This window comes from Elephas maximus, chromosome 2 (assembly GCF_024166365.1).
Source record: "Elephas maximus indicus isolate mEleMax1 chromosome 2, mEleMax1 primary haplotype, whole genome shotgun sequence".
In the NCBI taxonomy this organism is placed as follows: domain Eukaryota; kingdom Metazoa; phylum Chordata; class Mammalia; order Proboscidea; family Elephantidae; genus Elephas; species Elephas maximus.
In genome coordinates, this window is record NC_064820.1 from 42,626,638 (window position 1) to 42,650,235 (window position 23,598).

At 37.9% G+C, this 23,598-nt stretch overlaps 1 protein-coding gene across 4 annotated transcripts in view; it reads right to left on the bottom strand.

Annotated features, from left to right (window-relative positions):
* The window catches only part of CPLANE1 (ciliogenesis and planar polarity effector complex subunit 1), a 182,258-nt gene that overhangs the window by 100,702 nt on the left and 57,958 nt on the right, over nt 1-23,598 (bottom strand). For all 4 annotated transcript variants that reach the window (XM_049862496.1, XM_049862491.1, XM_049862506.1 and 1 more), the window contains 6 exons: nt 13,995-14,077; nt 13,208-13,287; nt 10,301-10,378; nt 8,645-8,837; nt 3,144-3,437; nt 2,191-2,955 (listed from right to left, as the gene is read on the bottom strand). In XM_049862496.1, coding sequence (XP_049718453.1) covers nt 2,191-2,955; nt 3,144-3,437; nt 8,645-8,837; nt 10,301-10,378; nt 13,208-13,287; nt 13,995-14,077 — 1,493 coding nt within the window. The remainder of the gene's footprint in view (nt 1-2,190; nt 2,956-3,143; nt 3,438-8,644; nt 8,838-10,300; nt 10,379-13,207; nt 13,288-13,994; nt 14,078-23,598) is intronic.

Here is a 23,598-nt window from a genome sequence, read left to right on the forward strand (position 1 = left end):
CAATCCTATAAAAACAAACAATAATGTACAAGTGGATACACAGGTAGATATGTAAGCTGAAGAGGAGGGAGAGGGTTATGGAAATACATCTATGTACATAAAAAAAACATATATATATATATTTTTTTTACATATATATGTGTACATGCTGCAAATATACCAATTGCAACAGTGGCACAGGGGACACAGTCATGAAAACTTCTTAGCCATAAACATATACCTCCCAGGACTGAGATACTAGGCCTGAGGGTTGGGGACCATAGTCTCGGAGGACATCTAAGTCAACTGACATATCATAATCCATATAGACAATGTTCTACATCCTACATTGATGAGTAGCAACTGGGGTCTTAGAAGCTTGTGAGTGGCCATCTAAGATACAACAATTGGTCTCTTCCTCTCCAGAGCAAAGAAGAGTAAAGAAAACCAAAGACTTAAGGAAAAAATTAGCCTGAAGGACGAATGGACCACATGAACCATGGCCTCCACTAGCCTGAGACAGGAAGAACTAGACGGTGCCTGGCTACAACTACCGATCACTCTGACTGGGACCACAACAGTAAGTACGTCAGGGACAGAGTAGGAGAGAAACATAGAACAAAATTCAAACTCACAAATAAGACAGGCTTACTGGTCCAATAGAGATGGGTGGAACCCCTGAGGCTATGGCTTAGAGAGCCTTCAAACTTGGAACTGAAATCACTCCCAGAGATCAAATTACAGCCACACAATAATCAGGTCTATAAAATGACTAATAACACCACTGAGAAACGAATACCTCAAAACAATCAATTTTATAAGAACTAGAGGGCAGCATTTGCCCAAAAGCAAAGTTGAGAAGGATGGTATGGGCAGGAAAGCTGGGCCAGTGGATATAGGGAACCCAGTGAGGAAGGGTGTAGAGTACTGAGACATTCAGGAGTGACATATTCAGGGGTTTGCAACCAATGTCAAGAAACAGGCTGTGTATAAATTGGTGAATGGGAAACTCATCTGCCCTGTTATATTTCACCTAAACAATAAAATGTTCAAAAAACCTTCCTTCTTACAATTACAAATGAAATAATATACAACAATTGATTTAAAATTATTTGGAAGGGGGAAGATGCAGAGGGGTGAGGATTATAGATCAAAAAGATAAGCAATATGCCAGTATCGCTGAAGTTAGGTGATGTAGCCTCGGGGTTCACTATACTATTCTAATAATTTTTTTAATCCTTCTCAAATTGTCTACTTTTCCACTCCTTTACTCCTTTCTTCTTCCATTCATAATACGTTCAGAAGAAAAGACACATGGTAAATATCTTTTCTAAGGAATGACCATTTTCCCCCCAGTACTCACTTCAAATATTAAAAGTATACCAGAGTATGAATTACTCAGTTATCTCCCTAAGATAGCATACAGTCACCTACAAAATTAGAACCTAAACAATTTGAATTTCACGAATCATGGTTACACCTTTACAGAGGATGGCGTGGGTTTATAAAAATTCAATCCTTGTGTTTTAAGTACTTTAAAAAGCTACCACTTTATTACATGCACAACTACGGGTAGACCTGCGTCTGTTTAACAATTTTAACCTTAACAGATTTGAAGACAGTCACATCACAATTGCTAGGAACGTCAAATTCTCCTTTATACATGTGTGTGCATGTGCATGTGCATGCTCACACACACACACATTATGAAAACACTTGGTAATTTTATTTTAAACCAAAACAAACCATTTGCCATCAAATCGATTCCAACTCATGGCAACCCCATGTGTGTCATAGTAGAACGGTGCTCCATAGAGTTTTCAATGGCTAATCTCTTGGAAGTAGATCACTAGGCCTGTCTTCTGAAACTCATCTAGGGGGACTCGAGCTACCATCCTTTGGATTAGCAGCCAAGGACTTCACTGTTTGCATCACCCAAGGATGCCCAGTTTTATTTTACATCTTATTTTTTCTTTGAGCAGAGGAATATCTATAAAAGAGGCTAGCAAATTCTGGTATTGATGTATAACAAAAACCCAAAACTTTTAAAATAGCCAATTATAATATTAAGCCAATTTTTATACTGTTTCCTATATTAGAAGCATTCTTTTTAAAAAGGAAATGTGTATGGGCTTTTCAGTAAACATATACTATCTATGGTATAAAAAGTGCAGGACTCTGCTTTTGCATCACCCTGTAAAAATTCATTACCGTATTTTCTGGGGATAGACATGAATGAAGTAATGATAGACTTGAGTATTTTCTTTCTTCTGCTACCATTCTGACTGGCTTTGAGGGAACAGTAACTGATGCTCTCGAGGTAGATGAAAACATATAAGGAGGTTTAAATTGCAGGTGCAATAATGGAAATCCAAAGGAATTCTGAGGAGATATCTCAAGGGGCCCTCGCTTAACCTCAAATAGTTTTTCTGGTTTTATATATATTGAAGAGTCCTGTTGAGGCGTCAAGTTTTCTTGTCCAACATACTGATCCATGTTCAGATGCGTAGGGATTTCTGTAGTTACAGTTTCTGCCCATTTCTTCTGCTCAACTGCTTTTTTTATGGCTTCAGTATCATACTGGCTCAAATTCAAATGAGAAATTGTAGTATGCCCTTCTCTCTGTGGTAAAGGAGGCTGGAAGGAATCAGATAATCCCCAAGCCTCTCTTGGCTGTGGCACAGGCCTGAAGCGAACTTGGGGAACTCTTCCACTAGGTAAGGAAAGGGGCTTGAATTCATGCTTAGGCTGAAAATAAAGCAAAGGAAAACCATCGCCAGGACTAAAAGTTTTTGCAGATGGGATAAGTCTAGGTATCTTCGGAATGGCAGATGTGGACAAAAGGTGGAGGTGAGTATTTGCAGCAGTGGCCGGAGGCAATGAAGTGGGTGGTAAGCTTTGAGATGTTGGAGTTGGTCCTGTATTCTGGGGTTGGCCTTCTATACGACATAAAGGAATACTCTCTTGTGGTACATTCTGGAAGAGAAATAAAAGATATCTCGTAAGTTTATTAGAAATTCCTTATTTTATAAAGGATATTCAGTGTGTCTTTGGGAGGGGGTTATAATGTAATAACTACTAAAAAAAAATTATTTACTCAGATAACAAAGACTCAACAAGTTGAACTTCTAGGACAACTTTGATGGTATTTTTATATGTATTACCTGTAAATTTCCATTACTGTTTGGATCAGATCGGGCAATTCCTTTATGGCAGTGTGGGCTGTTCTTGACAGACTCTCTGGTGTCCTCTCCTGTGGATTGTGGTTTAATGAAAAACCTGTCCTTAAGATTTCCACTGGTGTCTTCGACATCACCACTTCCTCTTATGGGGTTTGACACTTGGCTTCCCACCAAATGTGCAGACTGAGACTGCTGTATAAGTTGATGTATATTCGGGAGGTTAGCAAAGGATGACCCTACTATCTGCATTAGGCTCATGAAGTTGATCTGTTGCAGCTAGAATAAAACAAAAGTTAAAAATCTTAAAATATATTGAAAAGAATCTAAGGAAGCAACAGCCATGTGAGTATTCCACAAGAGTAATGCCTTTGTCTCAGTAACTGTCAGAATCATGAATGCTGAGCAGTAGGAGAGAATTAAAAACAAAAAAAAAAAGAAGAGCCTCCTGCCTTCAGGAGTTTCCAACTGAGAATATGAACACTAACTAATGAAGGAGATTTGATTTATAAAGCAGTAAACATAAACATCCCAAAGGAGTGATCTGATGGACGAAGGTGAGGAAAATCAAAAAGGTACTCCTAGAATGGATGTTTTTAACAGGTTTTCAAGAAGGAAAAGAGCAGAAAGTAGCAAACAGGTGAAGAGCAAGGACTTCCCTTGGCTAAATGAAAGGCAACGGCAGTACCAGGGGCTCTAAAACTTAACTGCACATTAGAATCGCCTAAGGAGCTTTTAAAAAATCCCACAGACAGGTCACATCCCATAGCAATAAAATCAGAATGTCTGGGGATGCGAGCCAGGTTCCATAGTTTTTAAAGATGTCCAGGTGATTTCAACATGCAGAAAAGCTTGGGAACGACTAGCATACACACTGGCTAGCCAAGAAAACTTACAGCAAGGACATTGAGAAGATAGATTAGTACAATTCTCAAACTTCAGCATTCCTCAGAATCACCTGGAGGACTTGTTAAGCCACTGTTTGCTGAGTCCCATCCCCAGAGTTTCTGATTTAATCGGTCTGGCGTGGAGCCTGAAAATTTGTATTTCCAACATATAAGTGATGCTGATGCTACTGGTCCAGGGACCACACTTTGAGAATCACTCAACTCGCGTGTATATGCGTAGAAAAGAGGAAAAGACCAACAGAAGAAAATGCATTTTACAAAGCTAACCAATAGGGAAACACTGCAGACTAAAAATTATAAAGGAAATACATGCTTATTACAGAAAAAAAAACAGTATAAAAAAAGATTCATATCCCATTGCTACAGACAACTAGTATTGACACTTTGATTTTTCTACCACTCTCTGTATTTTTATAAAACAAGATTGACATCATATAGGAGACAAATTTGTACCTGAATTTACTTAATAGGAGAATGATAACATCAAAACAAGGTATGAAGAAGAATGTCCTAGAAAATGTACATATAATAAGTTTTGGAGAAGACAACAGAAGACATGCCACCACGTGGATGAACCTTGAAATTATGCTAAGTGAAATAAGCCAGACACACACGCAAAAAAAGAAAATACTGTATGATCCTTGTTGCTGTTCTTAAGTGCCGTGTGCCAGTTCCAACTCATAGCAACCCCATGTATAAAAGAACAAAATGCTGCCTGGTCCTGCGCCATCTTTACAATTGTTGCTATGTTTCAGCTCATTGTTGCAGCTGCTGTGTCAATCCATCTTGTCAGTAGTCTTCTTTTTCGCTGATCCTCTCTACTTTACCAAGCATGATATCCTTCTCCAGGGTCTGGTCTTTCCTGATAACGTGTTCAAAATATGTGCGACAAAGTCTTGCCATCCTTGGTTCTAAGGAGCCTTCTGGTTGTACTTCTTCCAAGACAGATTTGTTTATTCTTCTGGCCATCCATGATATATTCAATACTCTTCACCAAAATCATAATTCAAATGCATCAATTCTGCTTCAGTCTTCCTTATTCATTGTCCAGCTTCTGCTTGCACGTTAGGCAATTGAAAATACCATGGCTTGGGTCAGGTGCACCTTAGACCTCAAAATGAAGGCCTTTGATTTTTAACTTTAAAGAGATTTTTTGCAGCAGATTTTCTCATTGCTATATGTCGTTTGATTTCTTGATTGCTGCTTCCATGAGCAATGATTGTGGAACAACTAAAATGAAATCCTTGACAACTTCAATATTTCCTATGCTTACCATGATTGGTCCAGTTGTGAGGATTTTTGTTTTACGTTAAGGTGTAAGATCATCATCTTCAAGTCCTCTTCACTTTTAGCAAGCAAGATTGTGTCATCTGCACATTGCAGGTTGTTAATGAGTCTTCCTCTAATCCTGATGCCCCATTCTTCTTCATATAGTCCAGCTTCATGGACTATACAGCATACAGATTTAATAAGTATTAAAGGATACAACCCTGACGCACATGTTTTCTCATTCTAAACCATGCACTGTCCCCTTGTTCTGCTGGACCCACTGCCTCTTATTCTATGTACAGGTTCTGCACGAGCACAATTAAGTGTTCTGGAATTTCCATTCTTCCCAATGTTATCTAAAATTTGTTATGATACACAGAGTCAAATGCCTTTGCGTAGTCAATAAAACATAGGTAAACATCTTTCTGGTATTCTCTACTTTCAGCCAAGATCCATCTGACATCAGCATTGATATTCCTCATTCCATGTCCTCTTCTGAATCCGGCTTGAATTTCTGGCAGTTCTCTATCGACATACTGCTGCAACCATTTTTGAATGATCTTCGGCAAAATTTTACTTGCATGTGATATTAATGGTACTGTTTGATAATTTCTGCATCCTGCTGGATCATCTTTCTTTGGAATTGGCACAAATATGGATCTCTTCCAGTCAGTTGGCTAGGAAGCTATCTTCCAAATTTCCTGGCACAGGCAAGTGAGCATTTCCATCATAGCATCCATTTGTTAAATCATTTCAATTGGTATTTTCTCAATTGCTGGACCCTTGTTTTTTTATCAATGCCTTCAGTGCAGCTTGGACTTCTCCCTTTGATACCATTGGTTCTTGATCATATGATACCTCCCAAAATGGTTGAATATTGACTAATGCTTTTTGGTACAGTGGCTCTGTGTATTCCTTCCATCTTCTTTTGATGTTTCCTGTGTCATTCAATAATTTGCCTATGGAATCCTTCAGTATTGCAACTCGAGGATTGAATTTTTTCTTCAGTTATTTCTGCTTGAAAAATATCAAACGTGTTCTTCCCTTTTCGTCTTCTAACTCCAGGTCTTTGCACATTTCATTATAATACTCTGTCTTCTCCAGCCTCCTTTTGAAACCTTCTGTTCAGCTCTTTTACTTCGTTTGTTCCTTTCACTTTAGCTAATCTACATTCAAGAGCAAGTTTCAGAGTCTCTTCTGACATCCACTTTTGTCTTTTTTTTTTTTTTTTCCTATATAATGACCTCTTGTTTTCTTCATGTATGATATCCTTGATGTCATTCCACAACTCAACTGGTCTTTAGTGATTAGTGTTCAATGTGTCAGATCTATTCTTGAAATGGTCTGAAAATTTAGGTAAGATGTATTCAAGGTCATACTTTGGCTCTTGTGGACTTCTTTTCGTTTTCTTCAGCTTCAACTTGAACTTGCAACTGTGCAATTGATGGTCTGTTCTGCATTCGGCCACCGACCTTGTTCTAACTGATACTGAGCTTCTCTATCATCTCTTTCCACAGATGTAGTCAATTTGATGCCTGTGTATATCACCTGGCAAGGCCCATGTGTATAGTTGCCATTTATGTTGTTGAAAAAACATATGTTGTTTTATAATCCTACCTATATGAAGTATCTGGAATAGGTAAACCCATCAAGACAAAAGAAGATTGGTAATTACCAGGATACAGGGGAACAGGAGAATGGAGAAAAAAATCAACATAGTGTCCACTTAAAATTCGTGAACTGTACTTTATGTAAATTATTCCTCAATAAAGATTAAAAATAAAAGTATGAAGTGCTAAGAATCTAAGACTGGCTATAGCTACAGAAAAACCAAGTGCCTGTACTGACTAGAAATAGCAATTCCAGGCAAAAAAATCAGGGCATAGTAAAACATTGGATATGGGTAGTGAAAAAAGGCAAAGAAAACTCTCTAAGACAGTGATTCTTAATCTTTCACAAGCATCAGAACTGCTTGGCGAACTTGATAAAAATACAGAATGGTGCATTTTAATAAGTCCTTGGGTAATCCATAGATCACACTTTGAGAAATCCTTATAAAACATTAAGTTGGTAGAATAGGAGGTCCTACTAAATAGGAAAGGGAAAGAAGAGAGTGGGAAAAATAAGAATAAAACCAGTTCCAGTAAGTTTCATGTGACAGTGGACATGGTGAAGAAGTATTCTCATCAGGGCCCTTAAGTTCAAAGAGAAAACTAGTACCAAAAGTCACCAATATAAAAATGGTGTATTACACGTTCTAATTAGAGCCACAGTAGACAGACTCTGATTGAATAGGAGAAAAATGTGGAACAGAACCTCAAATTTCAAAAAAACAAAAACCAGACTTGGGGGGTCTCCCTGAGACCACTGTCCTGAGATACTCTTCAAATCCTGAACTGAAACTACATCCTGAGGTCACCTTGTGACTAAATAACAGTGGCTCACAAAATAAGGAATATCGCCCATAACTACTGTGCTCCTTTAAAAACAAATTACCTATACGAGACCAAATGGTCAACAACTACTTTAAAACAAAAGTGGGCAGGGAAATTAGGTTAATGGAAATGGAACAACCAGAACAGAAATAAAGAGAATGTTCACACATTGTGAAGAATGTAGCTAATACCACTGAACAATTTGTGTAGAAACTGTTGAATAGGAACCTACACTGCTGTATAAGCCTTCACTGAAAACAGAATAGAATATTATTTTAAAAAATAATACACTATATCACATAAAGGATATGAATATATTTTACCACAGTAAAACTAAAAAAAAAAAAAAAAAGATGGGAAGTGAATGTACAGCAAATTGGTAGAGGGTTAGCTTTACGGGAAATTAATGTTTAAGGAATAAAAAAGAAAAGGGAAAAAATTAAAAATTGATGGTCAAAAAAGCTAGGCAGGCAAGAACAAGATGATGGAAGTCAAAGTGAACAGTCCTTTGAAATGCAGTTGACAGTTTTAAACTAAGCTCAGAATTTGATTTGAGGAGAAGAAATACGATATGACCACCTGGATCAGAAAAATAAACTTTGGATACTTTTGAGCAGGAGCCCACTGACCTGGTCTTATTACCCCACCACCACCACCTCACTTTTGTGAGCAGCTCTGCATCCCAAAGGTCTCAGTTAAAAGAATTCATTGTGAGAAGACAGTGAGCACTAGAATTAGCTTTTAAATGACAAGTAAAGAGTACTCAAAGCAGAAAAATGCCAGCAATTTAATTTTCAGTTGTCTACTTCTAGGTATTTTAAAATGCTATATATATCATGTATAGATTTACTTGTTTATACAGAGATAGGCTCACCTGAACTAATTTAAACATTTCATCTTGGAGCATCTGCCTAACAGAATCCGAAGAATCTGGTAATGGAGCCCTGGGTTCATTTCTCTGAGTCTTTCGAGGTGATAAAACAGGTGTTTGTGAAGGAACACTGACTCCATTTGATACAAAAGGTGGAACTGAGGAAGGTTTATCTTTAAATGCCGAAACCTGTGCACTATGTGAAAGTATATAAATAAAAAACACACAGTAATCAACAACAAAAAAAAACAAATTAGATGTATATAATCTGTATATTTTGAACTCACTTTTTTCTTCTAATTTAAAGGTTACTCTGGTAGTTTATAGGAAATAAAGCCTAGAGCTGATCTCTCTACTGAACAGGCTTCATCAGCCACTGGACATATTTGTCAGTCAACACAATTCTTCACCTGAATGTCTTTATTAAGGGATGTGTACTGTCGAGACAACCGCAGTCACCTCCCTATGGTGTTAACACTCAGAACAGTTCACACATTTAGCTTACTTGTCTGGTCCCTGTAGGCCTCTGTGCTGGAAGCCTGTACAGTCATTCTGATTAACTATATAGACTGCACAATTTGATGTGGGAATAAGTTTTTTTGACTAAAATTAGTGACCCAGAATAGAGTTGGGAAAGAACGGGTTAAAAAAAAATGTTCAATTCTAGGATTGGTAGAGCAAAGTACTACTGATCATCACTAAATGCAAAATAATAGTATTTCCAAACAAACCACAGAGTTTACACACCCTAACAAGAAAAATAAATTCTTATTCAAAAAAACACTAAAGATCAACCCAAGTTTTTGTTTGTTTGTTTTTTAAACAATAGTAGGGATGACTCCTTGAACATAGCAGCAAACGAATTCCATAAGCTAAGTAATGGGGCTAGCAATTATCACAGTCAAATGACTTGATCATTATGTTTCCAAAAATAAAGGAATATATTAAATTGCATTTAGATTTATTTGGGTTTACACTCATTCCCTTATAGAAATATTTGCTTTTTCAGAGCATTTTTAATGTGCCCAATAATGAAACTTTATTTAGCAAATCTACAAAAAAAAAAAAAAGTCATTACAATTGATCTGCCTATTTAAGACAACTTTATTGGGCTTTGCTTTCAAAAAGTAGTAAGGAGATCAACACTAATTGTGTAGAATTTTTCTGAAGTAAAGTTGTGTTATTACCCTCCTATTTTAACAAGACTTCTAAACACTGTACACTCACGCTGCCTTACCTCTGTTCAACCCCTGAAAAAGAAAGTCAAAACACGTAAGTGGATGAATCTGTTCTATGAGAGAATTAAAAGAATTCACACCATTAGAAATCTGTTTGAGGCTGAAAATGAGCAACAATGACACCTTCCAATAATAAATTCACTATTTCCTTCTTTCTCAGAAAAGATTATTCCAGAACAGCTCTTGTATATATTTAAGACACAACTGTCTTAGAGGAAAATTTTTCAATAATTAGGTTAAAGTTCTCAGAAATGTGTACCTATGTTGCTCTTTCAATGCTTCATGTTACTTTCATTTTATTCTCATAGTTTTTAGTAAAAAAAAATTTAGTAATTATTTCAAAATTGTACAGTAGTCACCATTTCATACTCATTTGTAAAAACAATTATTCCAAAATGACACAATAGGAAAATATTCTTACCTAGAGATCTCTGAACTTATGTCTACACAGAATGAATGAGGAATGGTATGTTCTGAACTTGAAAAGTCTTCAATCATACTATAAATAAAGAACAAAAGGCAATTAGGAAGCAAGATATTCTTCAAATTATCTAAAGTACAAGTGATCTAATTCTCAGCCATCTAAGACTCTCACACATCTTGTAATCCTCTGTAATGCTTAGCTCATAATTATAATCTGTTTACACTTGTCTCCGTAGCAATTAGTAATAGATTCAAACAAAAACTTGTTTGACTTAACATAAGTATGCTCATTTAACATACTAAAGGACCACTACTGACTTATCAGTAACAGAAAACAACAGAATCTAAAATGAGCGGACATGAAGTTAGCTGGGATCTCAGATTTTACTTATAGAACAGACACTTTGTTCAGCAACACTAAAGAGCCCACTGTCACATTCAAAACTATGAAAACCAGTTTTTACTGACAGAAATATCTACATTACTTGTAAATCTACATGACATTAAATATATCCTTTTTGTTAATTATCCACAGAAGACCTGAACAAAATTTGTGTACTAGAAAAGCCAATTATGTTGCCTCTCTTATCGAAGGTAATTCAAAAATTCTAAAAAGTATGAAATTCCAAGAATGAAGAAATCATGTACAAACTACAAAAAAAGGAAAACTGCTTTCCATTCTCCTTGAGGGAATACAGGAAGGCTTGCAGAGTACGCTCACATCATAGTCCTAACTGAAAGTGCGCAGTAATCAAACTACAAGACTGTAAGCGAAAGGCTGCATAATGACTCATAACTGTTCTTAATTTGATTCAGTAAAAATGGAAAGGTGGTTCCCTAATTAGCAGCTGAATAAACCTTGTTCTATTTAAAGCCGTACTTATTTTGATAAGGCTGAAAGGGATGGGAGAATAAAAGGCATTTTATTGTTGTTGTTGTTAGATGTCATCAAGTTGGACCCAGCTCATAGTGAACCTACGTACAAGAGAATAAAACACGGCCCTGTCCTGTACCATCCGCACAATCATTGTTATGCTTAAGTCCATTGTTGCAGCCACTGTGTCAATCCATCTTGTTGAGAGTCTTCCTCTTTTTCACTGACTCTCTACGAAGCATGAGGTCCTTCTCCAGGAACTGATCCCTCCTGATAACATGTTCAAAGTATGTGAGATGTACTCTCACCATTCTTGCTTCTAAGGAGCATGCCGGTCATAGTTATTCCAGGGCATATCTGCCTGTTCTTTCAGCAGTCCATGGTACATTCAATATTCTTCTCCAACACCACAATTCAGAGGCTTCAATTCTTCTTTGCTCTTCCCTATTCATCATCCAGCTTTCACATGCATAAAAAAGGAGGCAACTAAAAACACCAATGCTTGGGTCAGGCTCACCTTAGTCTTCAAGGTGACATTTTTGCTTTTCAACACTTCAAAGAGGTCTTTTGCACATTTGCCCAATGCGATGTGTCTTTTGATTTCTTGACTGCTGGCTGCTTCCATGGCTGTTGATTGTGGATCCAAGTACAATGAAATCCTTGACAACTTCAATCTTTTCCCTGTTTATCAAGATGTTCCTTATTGGTCCAGTTGTAAGGATTTTTGTTTTACGTTGAGATGTAATACATATTGAAGGCTGTGGACTTTGATCTTCACCAGTAAGGCTTCAAGTGCTCTTCACAATCAGCAAGCAAGGTTGTGTCATCTGCACAACGCAGGTTGTTAATGAGTCCTCTTCCAAACCTGATGCCCCAGTTCTTCTTCATATAGTCCAGTTTCTCGTATTATTTGCTCAGCATACAGACTGAATAGATAGGGTAAAAGGATAAAACCCTAATGCACACCTTTCCTGACTTTAAACCATACAGTATTCCCTTGTTCTATTTGAACTGCTTCCTGATCCATGTACAAGTTCCTCATGAGCAGAATCAAGTGTTCTAGAATTCCCATTCCTCGCAATTGTTATCCATACTTTCCCATGATCCACACAGTCGAATGCCTTTGCATAGTCAATGAAACACAGATAAAAATCATTCTGGTATCCTGTGCTTGCAGCCAGGATCCATCTGACATCAGCGATGATATCCTTGGTCCCATGTTCTCTTCTGAATCCAACTTGAATTTCTGGCAGTTCCTTGTCGATATACTGCTACACTGCTTTTAAATAATCTTCTGCAAAATTTTACTTGTGTGTGATATTAATGATATTGTTCAATACTTTCTGCATTTGGTTGGATCACTTCTCTTGGAAAGGGGTATAAATATGGATCTCTTCTAGTCTGGTGCCAGGCAGCTGTTCTGCAAATTTCTTGGCATAGACAAGTGAGCACTTCCAGTGCTGCATCCGTCTGCCGAAACATCTCAATTGGTATTCTGTCAATTCCCATAGCCTTGTTCTTCAACAATGCCTTCAATGCAGCTTGGACTTCTTCCTTCAATACCATCAGTTGTTGATCACAAGCTACCTCCTCAAATGGTTGAAATCCACCAATTCTTTTTCGTACAGTGACTGTGTGTATTCCTTCCATCTTCTTTTGATGCTTCCTGTGTCATTTAATATTTTCCCCATAGAATCCATCAATATTGCAACTCAAGGCTTGAATTTTTTTTTTTTTTTTTCAGTTCTTTCAGCTTGAGAAATGCCAAGTGTGTTCTTCTCTTTTGGTTTTCTAACTCTAGGTCTTTGTGCATACTATTATAATACTCAACTGTCTTCTTGATCAACAGGTCAGATCTGACTCATAGCAACCCATTAAATCATTTACACCACTGCTATAAATTGAAGTTACAACTTCATTAGAAACACAATCAGACCATTAAATATATATTGTAAATTACGAAAAGAGCTGAAAGCTTCAGCGAGGTGAACGATCCAGTTATAATCATTTCCATACTGTTTTCCTCCTTACCTTTTCTGCCCAGTTGAGTTTTTCTCTATACATGTCTCCAGTGGTTCTTCTCTCGAACACCGAACCTCTCCCGTGGAATGCTGTTAAAATTAATAGTACCCGAAAAAGAAAACAGTGGAAAAAATATGTATTACTGTCTCACATATTTTGAGTTTCATATTTCACATCATCTAGAATAACATCAAACATTAAACTGTACTCCCAGTCCTGTTCTGACAAGATCCTTATATTGTATGAATTGCCTTTGGCCCATCATCATTCATTCAGCATATGAAAGTACAAAGACAAGATGATATTAGTAAACTAATACACTGTAAATTATACATACTCATTACTACAACAAAACAACTATAAACTAGGAAAAACTAATCCTTTTTAAACAATTTTTTCAGTAATTAGAAATGGCTATGTCCTACCTGCAAATTCACTGTATAGTCAGAGTTCTGAAAACACTAACAGTACATAAAAACGGATATATGTATAAAAAGTGCACACAATTGGCTGAATTATACTTTATGAATAAATGACACTTTCACAACTCTTGTTTAGGTTAACTTACTAAAGTGGTCTATGAAATGAAATTTATTTGCCTTAAATCATTAGACATCTTGCCAAGAGTAAAGTTTTAGTGAAAGACAATTGCTGCATAGCATGGTTATATTCTACAATCCACAGTCCACTTTTAAGACATAACATGATGTATTGAGTAACAGTAATTAAAACACTTAAGGATAATTTAAATACTAGACAAAAGCTGAATAATTTCATCCACTAATGATTGACTTACTTCTTCTGAACATTGTGGTAAAGTCTGCATGCAAATAGCAATACTGGGATTTTGGGGGATTTCAATGGATTCATTGGTGCTTTCTATAAGGAAACACAAGAGAAACAGAAAACTGACCACATGAAAATTAATCTATTGACTTTTTAGAAGGTTCAAGGAAAATTACAAAAGAAATATTTTCTATCCTTCTAACAAAAATATTTTTAGAAACACTATCCCCTCTTCATCAGGCGAATCACAGATGAGCCCTGAGAAGCCTCAAATCGGTGTGTATAACTCTGTAAAGCTCTGTTTCTGTACCTTAAGAGTTCCTGTTTTAAGGAAGACTTACAGGAGTTTCATGGAGTTGGTTCACAAAAATGAAGAGACCTATAGTAATTACATACGTAAGGCAAGAGGCTCAATAATTGTAAAACACCTTGTTGTTTTCAGGTGCCGTCAGGTCTGATCTGACTCATAGAGACCTTTTGTACAACAGAAGAAACACTGCCCACTCCTGCGCCATCCACACAATCATTGCTACGCTAGAGCTCACGGTTGCAGCTACTGTGTCAATCTAGACCAACAAAGGTCTTCCTTTTTTTTTTTTTTTTAATTTTCATTGTGCTTTAAGCGAAAGTTTACAAACCAAGTCAGTCTTTCATACAAAAATCAATGTACACCTTGTTATATATATACTCCTAGTTGCTCTCCTCCAATGAGACAGCACACTCCTTCTCTCTGCGATCTATTTCTGTCTCCATTCATCCAGCCTCTGTCCCCCTCTGCCTTCTCATCTCCCCTCCAGACAGGAGCTACCCACATAGTCTCATGTGTCTACTTGATACAAGAAGTTCATGCTTGACCAGTATCATTTTCTGTCCTATGGTCCCATCCAATCCCTGTCTGAAGAGTTGGCTTTGGGAATGGTTCCTGTCTTAGGCTAACAGAAGGTCTGGGGACCATGACCTCCAGGGTCCTTCTAGTCTCAGTCAGACCATTAAGTCCAATCTTTTCACAAGAATTTGAGGTCTGCATCCTACTGCTTTCCTGCTACCTCAGGGGTTCTCTGCTGTGCTCCCTGTCAGGGCAGTCATTGTTTGTAGCTGGGCACCATCTACTTCTTTTGGTCTCAGGCTGATATAGTCTCTGGTTTATGTTGCATTTTCTGTCTCTTGGGCTCATAATTAACTTGTGTCTTTGCTGTTCTTCATCCTCCTTTGCTCCAGAGGGGCTGCGAACAATGGATGCATCTTAGATGGCCACTTGCTAGCGTTTAAGACCCCAGACACCACTCTCCAAAGTGGGATGCAGAATGTTTTCTAAATAGATTTTATTATGTCAATTGACCTAGATGTCCGCTGAAACCATAGCCCCCAAAACCCTGCTGCTGCTATGCTCGCCTTTGAAGCATTCGGTTTATTCAGGAAACTTCTTTGCTTTTGGTTTAGTTCAGTTGTGTTGACCTCTCCTGTATTGTGTGTTGTCTTACCCTTCACCTAAAATAGTTCGTGTCTACCATCTAATTAGTTAATACCCCTCCCCCTCCTACTCTCGTAACCATCAAAGAATGTTTTCTTCGCTATTTAAACTATTTCTCGAGTTCTTATAATAGTAGTCTCATACATTTGTCCTTTTGCAACTACCTAATTTCACTCAGCATAATGCCTGCCAGATTTCTCCATGTTATAAAATATATCACAGATTCATCATTGTTCTTCATTGATATGTAGTATTCCACTTTGTAAATATACCATAATTTATTTATCCATTCATCTGTTGAGGGGCACCTTGTTCTCTTCCATCTTTTTGCTATTGTAAACAGTGCTGCAGTGAACGTGGGTGTGCATATATCTGTTCGTGAAAAGGCTCTTATTTCTCTAGGATATATTCCGAGGAGTAGGATTGTTCATGAGGAACCTTTACATAGATCAAGAGGCAGTTGTTCGGACAGAACAAGGGGATACTGATTGGTTGAAAGTCAGGAAAGGTGTGCACCAGGGTTATATTCTTCACCATACCTATTCAATCTGTATGCTGAGCAAATAATACGAGAAGCTGGACTATATGAAGAAGAACGGGGCATCAGGATTGGAGGAAGACTCATTAATGACCTCCATTATGCAGATGACACAACCTTGCTTGCTGAAAGTGAAGAGGACTTCAAGCACTTACTAAAGACGATCAAAGACCACAGCCTTCAGTATCGATTACACCTCAACATAAATAAAACAAAAATCCTCACAACTGGACCAAAGAGTAACATCATGATAAATGGAGAAAAGGTTGAAGTTGTCAAGGGTTTCATTTTACTTGGATCCACAATCAACAGCAACGGAAGCAGCAGTCAAGAAATCAAAAGATGCATTGCATTAGGTAAATCTGCTGCAAAGGACCTCTTTAAAGTGTTGAAGAGCAAAAATGTCACCTTGAAGGCTAAGGTGCATCTGACCCAAGCCATGATATTTTCAATCGCATCATATGCGTGTGAGAGCTGGACAATGAATAAAGAAGACCGAAAGAAGAATTGATGCCTTTGAATTGTGGTGTTGGCGAAGAATATCGAATATACCATGGACTGCCAGAAGAACGAATAAATCTGTCTTGGAAGAAGTACAACCAGAATGCTCCTTAAAGGCAAGGATGGCGAGACTGCGTCTTACAAACTTTGGACATGTTGTCAGGAGGGATCAGCCTCTGGAGAAGGACATCATGCTTGGCAAAGTACAGGGTCAGCGGAAAAGATGAAGACCCTCAATGAGGTGGATTGACACAGTGGCTGCAACAATGGGCTTGTGCATAACAACAATTGTGAGGATGGTGCAGAACGGGGCAGTGTTTCGTTCTGTTGTGCATAGGGTCACTATGGGTCGGAACTGACTCGACGGCACCTAGCAACAACAACAGGATTGCTGGATCATATGGTAGTTCTATTTTTGAAGGAAGCGCCAAATCGATTTGCAAAGTGGTTACAACATTTTACGTTCCCACCAGCAGTGTATAAGTGTTCCAGTCTCTCCACAACGCCTTCGATATTTATTATTTTGTATTTTTTGGGTTAATGCCAGCCTTGTTGGAGTGAAATAGAATCTCATTGTAGTTTTGATTTGCATTTCTCTAATGGCATAGTGGTTAAGTGCTACGGCTGCTAACCAAATGGTCAGCAGTTCAAATCCACCAGACACTCCTTGGAAACTCTATGGGGCAGTTCTACTCTGTTCTATAGGGTCGCTATGAGTTGGAATCACCTCTATGGCAACAGGTTAATGGTGAATGATCGTGAGCATTTCCTCAAGTATCTGTTAGCTACCTGAATGTCATCTTTAGTGAAGTACCTGTTCATGTCCTTTGCCCATTTTTAAATAGTTGTCTTTTTGTAGTTGTGTTTTTGCAGTATCATGTAGATTTAAGAGACAAGATGTTGATCGGAAACGTCATAGCTAAAAACTTTTTCCCAGTCTGTAGGTAATCTTTTCATTCTTTTAGTGAAGTCTTTGGATGAGCATAGGTGTTTGATTTTTAGGAGCTCCCAGTTATCTAGTTTCTCTTCTGGTGTTTCTGCATTGTTAAGTAATGTTTTGTATACTGTTTACGCCATGCATTAGGGCTCCTAGCATTGTTCCTATTTTTCTTCCATAATCTTTATCATCTTAGATTTTATATTTAGGTCTTTGATCCATTTTGTGTTAGTTTTTGTTCACGGTGTGAGGTATGGGTCTTGTTTCATTTTTTTGCAGATAGATATCCAGTTATGCCAACACCATTTGTTCAAGAGACGTCTTTTCCCCATTTAACTGACTTTGGGCCTTTGTCAAATATCAACTGCTCATATGTGGATGCATTTATGTCTGGATTCTCAATTCTGTTCCATTGGTCTATGTATCTGTTGTTGTACCAGTACCAGGCTGTTCTGACTACCGTGGCAGTATAATAGGTTCTAAAATCAGGTAGCGTGAGGCCTCCCACTTTGTTCTTCTTTTTCAGTAATGCTTTACTTATCCGGGGCCTCTTTCCCTTCCATATGAAGCTGGTGATTTGTTTCTCCATCTCATTAAAAAATGCCATTAGAATCTGGATCAGAATTGCATTGTACCTACAGATTGCTTTTGGTAGAATAGAAATTTTTACAATGTTAAGTCTTCCTACCCATGAGCAAGATACGTTTTTCCACTTACATAGGTCTCTTTTGGTATCTTGCAGTAGTGTCTTGTAGTTTTCTTTGTATAGGTCTTTTACGTCTCTGGTAAGATTTATTCCTAAGTATTTTATCTTCTTTATTTTATTCCTAAGCTACTGTAAATAGTATTAATTTAGTGATTTCCTCCCAGATATTTTCTTGGTGTAGAGGAATTCAACTGATTTTTGTATGTTTATCTTGTATCCTGACATTTCGCTGAACTCTTCTATTAGTTTCAGTAGTTTTCTTGAGGATTCCTTTTGGTTTTCTGTACATAAGATCATGTCATCTGCACATAGGGATACTTTTACTTCTTCCTTAATAATCTGGATGCCCTCTATTTCTTTATCTAGTCTAATTACCCTGGCTAGGACCTCTAGCACAATGCTGAATAAGAGTGGTGATAAAGGGCATCCTTGCCTGGTTCTCATTTTCAAGAGGAATGCTTTCAGATTCCATTTGGGATGATGTTGGCTGTTGGCATTGTATAAATGCCCTTTATTATGTTGAGGAATTTTCCTCTATTCCTATTTTGCTGAGAGTTTTTTTTATCATGAATGGGTGTTGAACTTTGTCAGATGCCTTTTCTGCATCAATTGATAAGATAATGTGGTTCTTGTCTTTTGTTTTATTTATATGGATAAACCAAAAAAACCCATTGCCCTCAATTCGATTCCGACTCATAGTGACCCTATATTTATATGATAAATTACGTTAATTGTTTTTCTAATGTCAAACGATCCCTGCGTACCTAGTATGAATCCCACTTGGTCATGGTGAATTATTTTTTTGATATGTTGTTGAATTCTACTGGCTAGGATTTTGTTGAGGAATTTTGCATCTAAGTTGATGAGGCATATAGGTCTGTAATCTTCTTTTTTTGTGATGTCTTTACCTGGTTTTGGTATCAGGGATATGCTGGCTTCATAGAATGAGTTTGGGAGTATTCATTCCATCCTTTTCTATGCTCTGAAATACTTTTAGTAGTAGTGGTGTTAACTCTTCTCCGCAAGTTTGGTAGAACTCTCCAGTGCAGCCATCCAGGCCAGGGCTTTTTTTTTTGTTGGGAGTTTTTAATTACCTTTTCAATCTCTTCTTTTGTTATGGGTGTATTAAGTTGTTCAACCTCTGTTTGTGTTAGACAGGTAGTGTGTTTCTAGAAATTCATCCATTTCTTCTAGGTTTTCAAATTTGTTAGAGTACAATTTTTGGTAGTAGTCTGATATGATTCTTTCAATTTCGGCTGGGTCTGTTGTGACACTGCCCGTCTCATTTCTTACTCGGGTTATTTGCTTCCTCTCCCGTTTTTCTTTTGTCAGTTTGGCCAATGCTTTATCAATTTTGTTAATTTTTTCAAGGAACCAGCTTTTGGTCTTGTTAACTTTCAATTTTTTTTTTCTGTTCTATATTTCATTTAATTCTGCTCTAATTTTTATTATTTGCTTTCTTCTGGTGCCTGAGGGTTTCTTTTGTAGCTCTCTATTTATTGAAGCTGTAGGGATAATTCTTTGATTTTGGCCTTTTTTTTTTTTTAGTTTTTATTATGCTTTACGTGAAAATTTACAAATCAAGTCAGTCTCTCACACAAAAACTTACATACGCCTTGCTACATACTCCCAATTGCTCTTCCTCTAATTAGACAGCCCACTCCCTCCCTCCACTCTCTCCTTTCGTGTCCATTTTGCCAGCTTCTAACCCCCTCTACCCTCTCATTTCCCCTCCAGGCAGGAGATACCAACATAGTTTCAAGTGTCCACCTGATTCAAGAAGCTCACTCCTCACCAGCATCCTTCTCCAACCCACTGTCCAGTCCAATCCCCGTCTGAAGAGTTGGCTTTGGGAATGGTTCCTGTCCTGGGCCAACAGAAGGCCTGGGGGCCATGACCACCAGGGTCCTTCCAGTCTCAGTCAGACCATTAAGCCTGGACTTTTTATGAGACTTTGGGGTCTGCATCCCACTGCTGTCCTGCTCCCTCAGGGTTCTCTGTTGTGTTCCCTGTCAGGGTAGTCATTGGTTGTAGCCAGGCACCATCTAGTTCCCTTTCTTCTTTTTGAATGTGTGCATTTATTGATATAAATTGACCTCTGAGCACTGCTTTTACTGTGTACCAAAGGTTCTGATAGGAAATGTTTTCATCCTCATTGGATTCTATGAATTTCTTTATTCCATCCATAATGTCTTCCATAACCCAGTCATTTCTGATCAGGGTATTGTTCAGTTTCCAAGTTTTTAATTTCTTTTCCCTGCTTTTTCTGTTGTTGATTTCTACTTTTATGGCCTTACAATCAGAAAAGATACTTTGTAATATTTCGACATTTTGGATTCTGCTAAGGCTTCTTTTATTACCTAAAATGTGGTCTATTCAAGAGAGTGTTCCATGTGCACTAGAAAAGAAAGTATGCTTGGCTGCTGTTGGGTGGGGTGTTCTGTACATCTATGAGGTCAGGTTGGTTGATTGTGACATTTAGATCTTCCGTGTCTTTATTTTGCTTCTTTGTAGATGTTCTGTCTTTCACCCAAAGTGGTGTGTTGAATTCTCCAGTATTATTGTGGTGCTATCTCACTTTTCAATGCTGTTAGAGTTTGTTTTATGTATCTTGCAGCCCTGTCATTGGGTGCATAAATATTTAATATGGTCATATCCTTCTGGTATACTGTCCCTTTAATCGTTGTATACTGTCCTTCCTTATCCTTTGCGGTAGATTTAACTTTAAAGTCTATTTTGTCAGAAATTAATATTGCTTACTCCTGATCTTTTCTAATTGTTGTTTGCTTGATATATTTTTTTCCATCCTTTGAGTTTTAGTTTGTTTGTGTCTTTAAGTCTAAGGTGTTATTTCTTGTAGGCAGCATATAGTCGGGTCGTCTCTTTTTATCCATTCTGCCACTCTCTGTCTCTTTATTGGCGCATCTAGGCCATTTACATTCAGCATAATTATGGACAGGTATGAGTTTACCATTGTCATTTTGATGTCCTTTTTTGTGTGTTATTAACAGCTCCTTTTTCCCACTTAATTTTTTTATGCTTAGTTTATCTTTGTATATTGTCTTTTCCACTTATTCGTTGTTGATTTTGTTTCAGCTGAGTCTTTATTTTTTTCTTGTATTTTATTTTGATGAGTAGGATTCTTAGTCTTCTTTGTGGTTACCTTAATATTTACTCCTATTTTTCTAAGTTTAAACCCAATTTTTATTTCTTTATATCGCCTTGACTTCCTTTCCATATGAAAGATATATGATTACATTTCTTAGTCCCTCTTTATTGTTTTATTGTTGTCTTCTTTTACATAATGACAGCACTGTTTCTCTGATTTGAGCATTTTTTATCTTGATTTGTTTTTGTGCTTTCCTGTCTGGGTTAACATCTGGTTACTCCGTCCTGTGTTCTAGTCTTGGGTTGATATCTGATATTATTCATTTTCTAATGAGATAACTCCTTTTAGTATTTCTTGTAGTTTTTGGTTTCGTTTTTACAAATTCCCTAAACTTCTGTTTATCTGGAAATGTCCTAGTTTCACCTTCATATTTGAGAGACAGTTTTGCTGGACATATGATTCTTGGCTGGCAATTTTTTTCCCCTCAATTTTTTATATAAGTCATCCCATTGCCTTCTTCCTGCATGGTTTCTCCTGAATACCCAAGCTTATTCTTACTGACTCCCCTTTGTAGGTGACTTTTTGTTTATCCGTAGCTGCTCTTAAAATTCTTTATCTTTGGTTTTGGCAACTTTGATTATAATATGTTTTGGTGACTTTCTTTTAGAATCTACCTTTTATGGAGTTCGATGAACATCGTGGATAGACATCTTCCCATCTTTCATGGTATCAGGGAAGTTTTTTGCCAACAAATCTTCAACAATTCTCTCCGTATTTTCTGTTATCCCTCCCTGTTCTGGTACTCTCACCGTTTGTAGGTAGCTTCATTTGATAGATTCCCACACGATTCTTAGGGTTTCTTCATTTTTTTCAATTGTTTTATCTGATTGTTCTTCGAATATATTGGTGCCAAGCGTTTTATCTTTAGTCTCACTAATTCTGCCTTCCACTTCCTCAATTCTGCTTCTCTGACTTTCTATTTAGTTGTCTAATTCTGTGATTTTGTTGTTAATCCTCTGAATTTCTGATTGCTGTCTATGGATTCTTGCAGCTTATTAAATTTTTCATTATGGTCTTGAATAACCTTTTTAATTCCTTCAACTGCTCTATCTGTGTGTTCCTTGGCTTGTTCTGTGTTTTGCCTGATCTCCTTCCTAAAGTCTTGAAGAGTTCTGTATGTTAATCTGTTGTATTCTGCATCTGGTAATACCAGGAAGTCACCTTCATCCAGAAGATCCCTTGATTCTTTGTTCTGAGAACTTGTTGAAGCGATCATGGTCTGCTTCTTTATGTGATTTGATATTGACTGTTGTCTCTGAGCCATCTATAAGTTATTGTATTAGTTTATGTTTGTTTACTGTATCTGAGCTTCTTGCTTTGTTTTGTTTTGATATGGCCAAATAGGCTGCTCGAGTGAGCTAGCTTGATTATTTTTGCCTTTGAAGCTCTAACGTCCTGTCACCAGATGGCTAGAGCTGTTATCAGATATATGAGCCCAGGAGTCCATTCATTTTTCTTGTATCGCTTCAGCTCAGGTGTCTGGGTAGTTGGTCATCAAGTGTGTGTGTGTCCTACAGTCTTAGAGGGGCAGGGGTGACTGATGTAGGTACAGGTATCTAGTTGCAGCAGGGGGTCATGCTCTGAACAAGGCAGGGGGCTAACAACTGTCTCCCTAGTGTCTATGAGGAAAGCATGCCCCTGTTCCTTAGAGCGCACAGGTGGGCTAGTTCTGCAAATGGACCATGGGCACACAGTGCTTTTAATTGTAAGAAATGGGAGGTACCACTTATCCTTGGATCCCTGCCACGAGTGGCTATGTGATGTAGGTGGTGCCACCAGTCCTTAGGCCCCTGATGTGGGTAGGTGAGGACCCTGTGTAATAGGCAAAACCACATCGAACATCAAACACCCACCTCTCCATCCCACAGCTGAAACAGTTGTACTCTGCCAACAAGGGTCTATTCTCCAGAAATGGGCCCACACAGATACATGCAGGAGTGAAAGGTATTCAGAGACCATGGACCATTTATGCCAGGACAGGAGCCGTGTCTGTCCTGAACTCCCAAGGTAGTGGAGGTGACAGATTATCTTTTCCCCCTGTTGTGAATTTATTCCTTCTTCAAGGCCAGGAGAATGGCTCAGGGCGCACAGTGCGGCCTATCTCAGGTCCAGGGAAATAAACAGCCACTGAAGCTGGCTTGGAGGCTGGGGGCACAGTAAAATAAATGGAAGTACTTAGCTTTTGCCGAGAGCACCGTTCTTCTCTGGTTCCGAAGGTGTGAGTAGGTTGATGCTGCTCGTTGTCTCTCTCTGAAGAAACTGGGTCCTGAACGCTACTGCCAGCCCCACTAT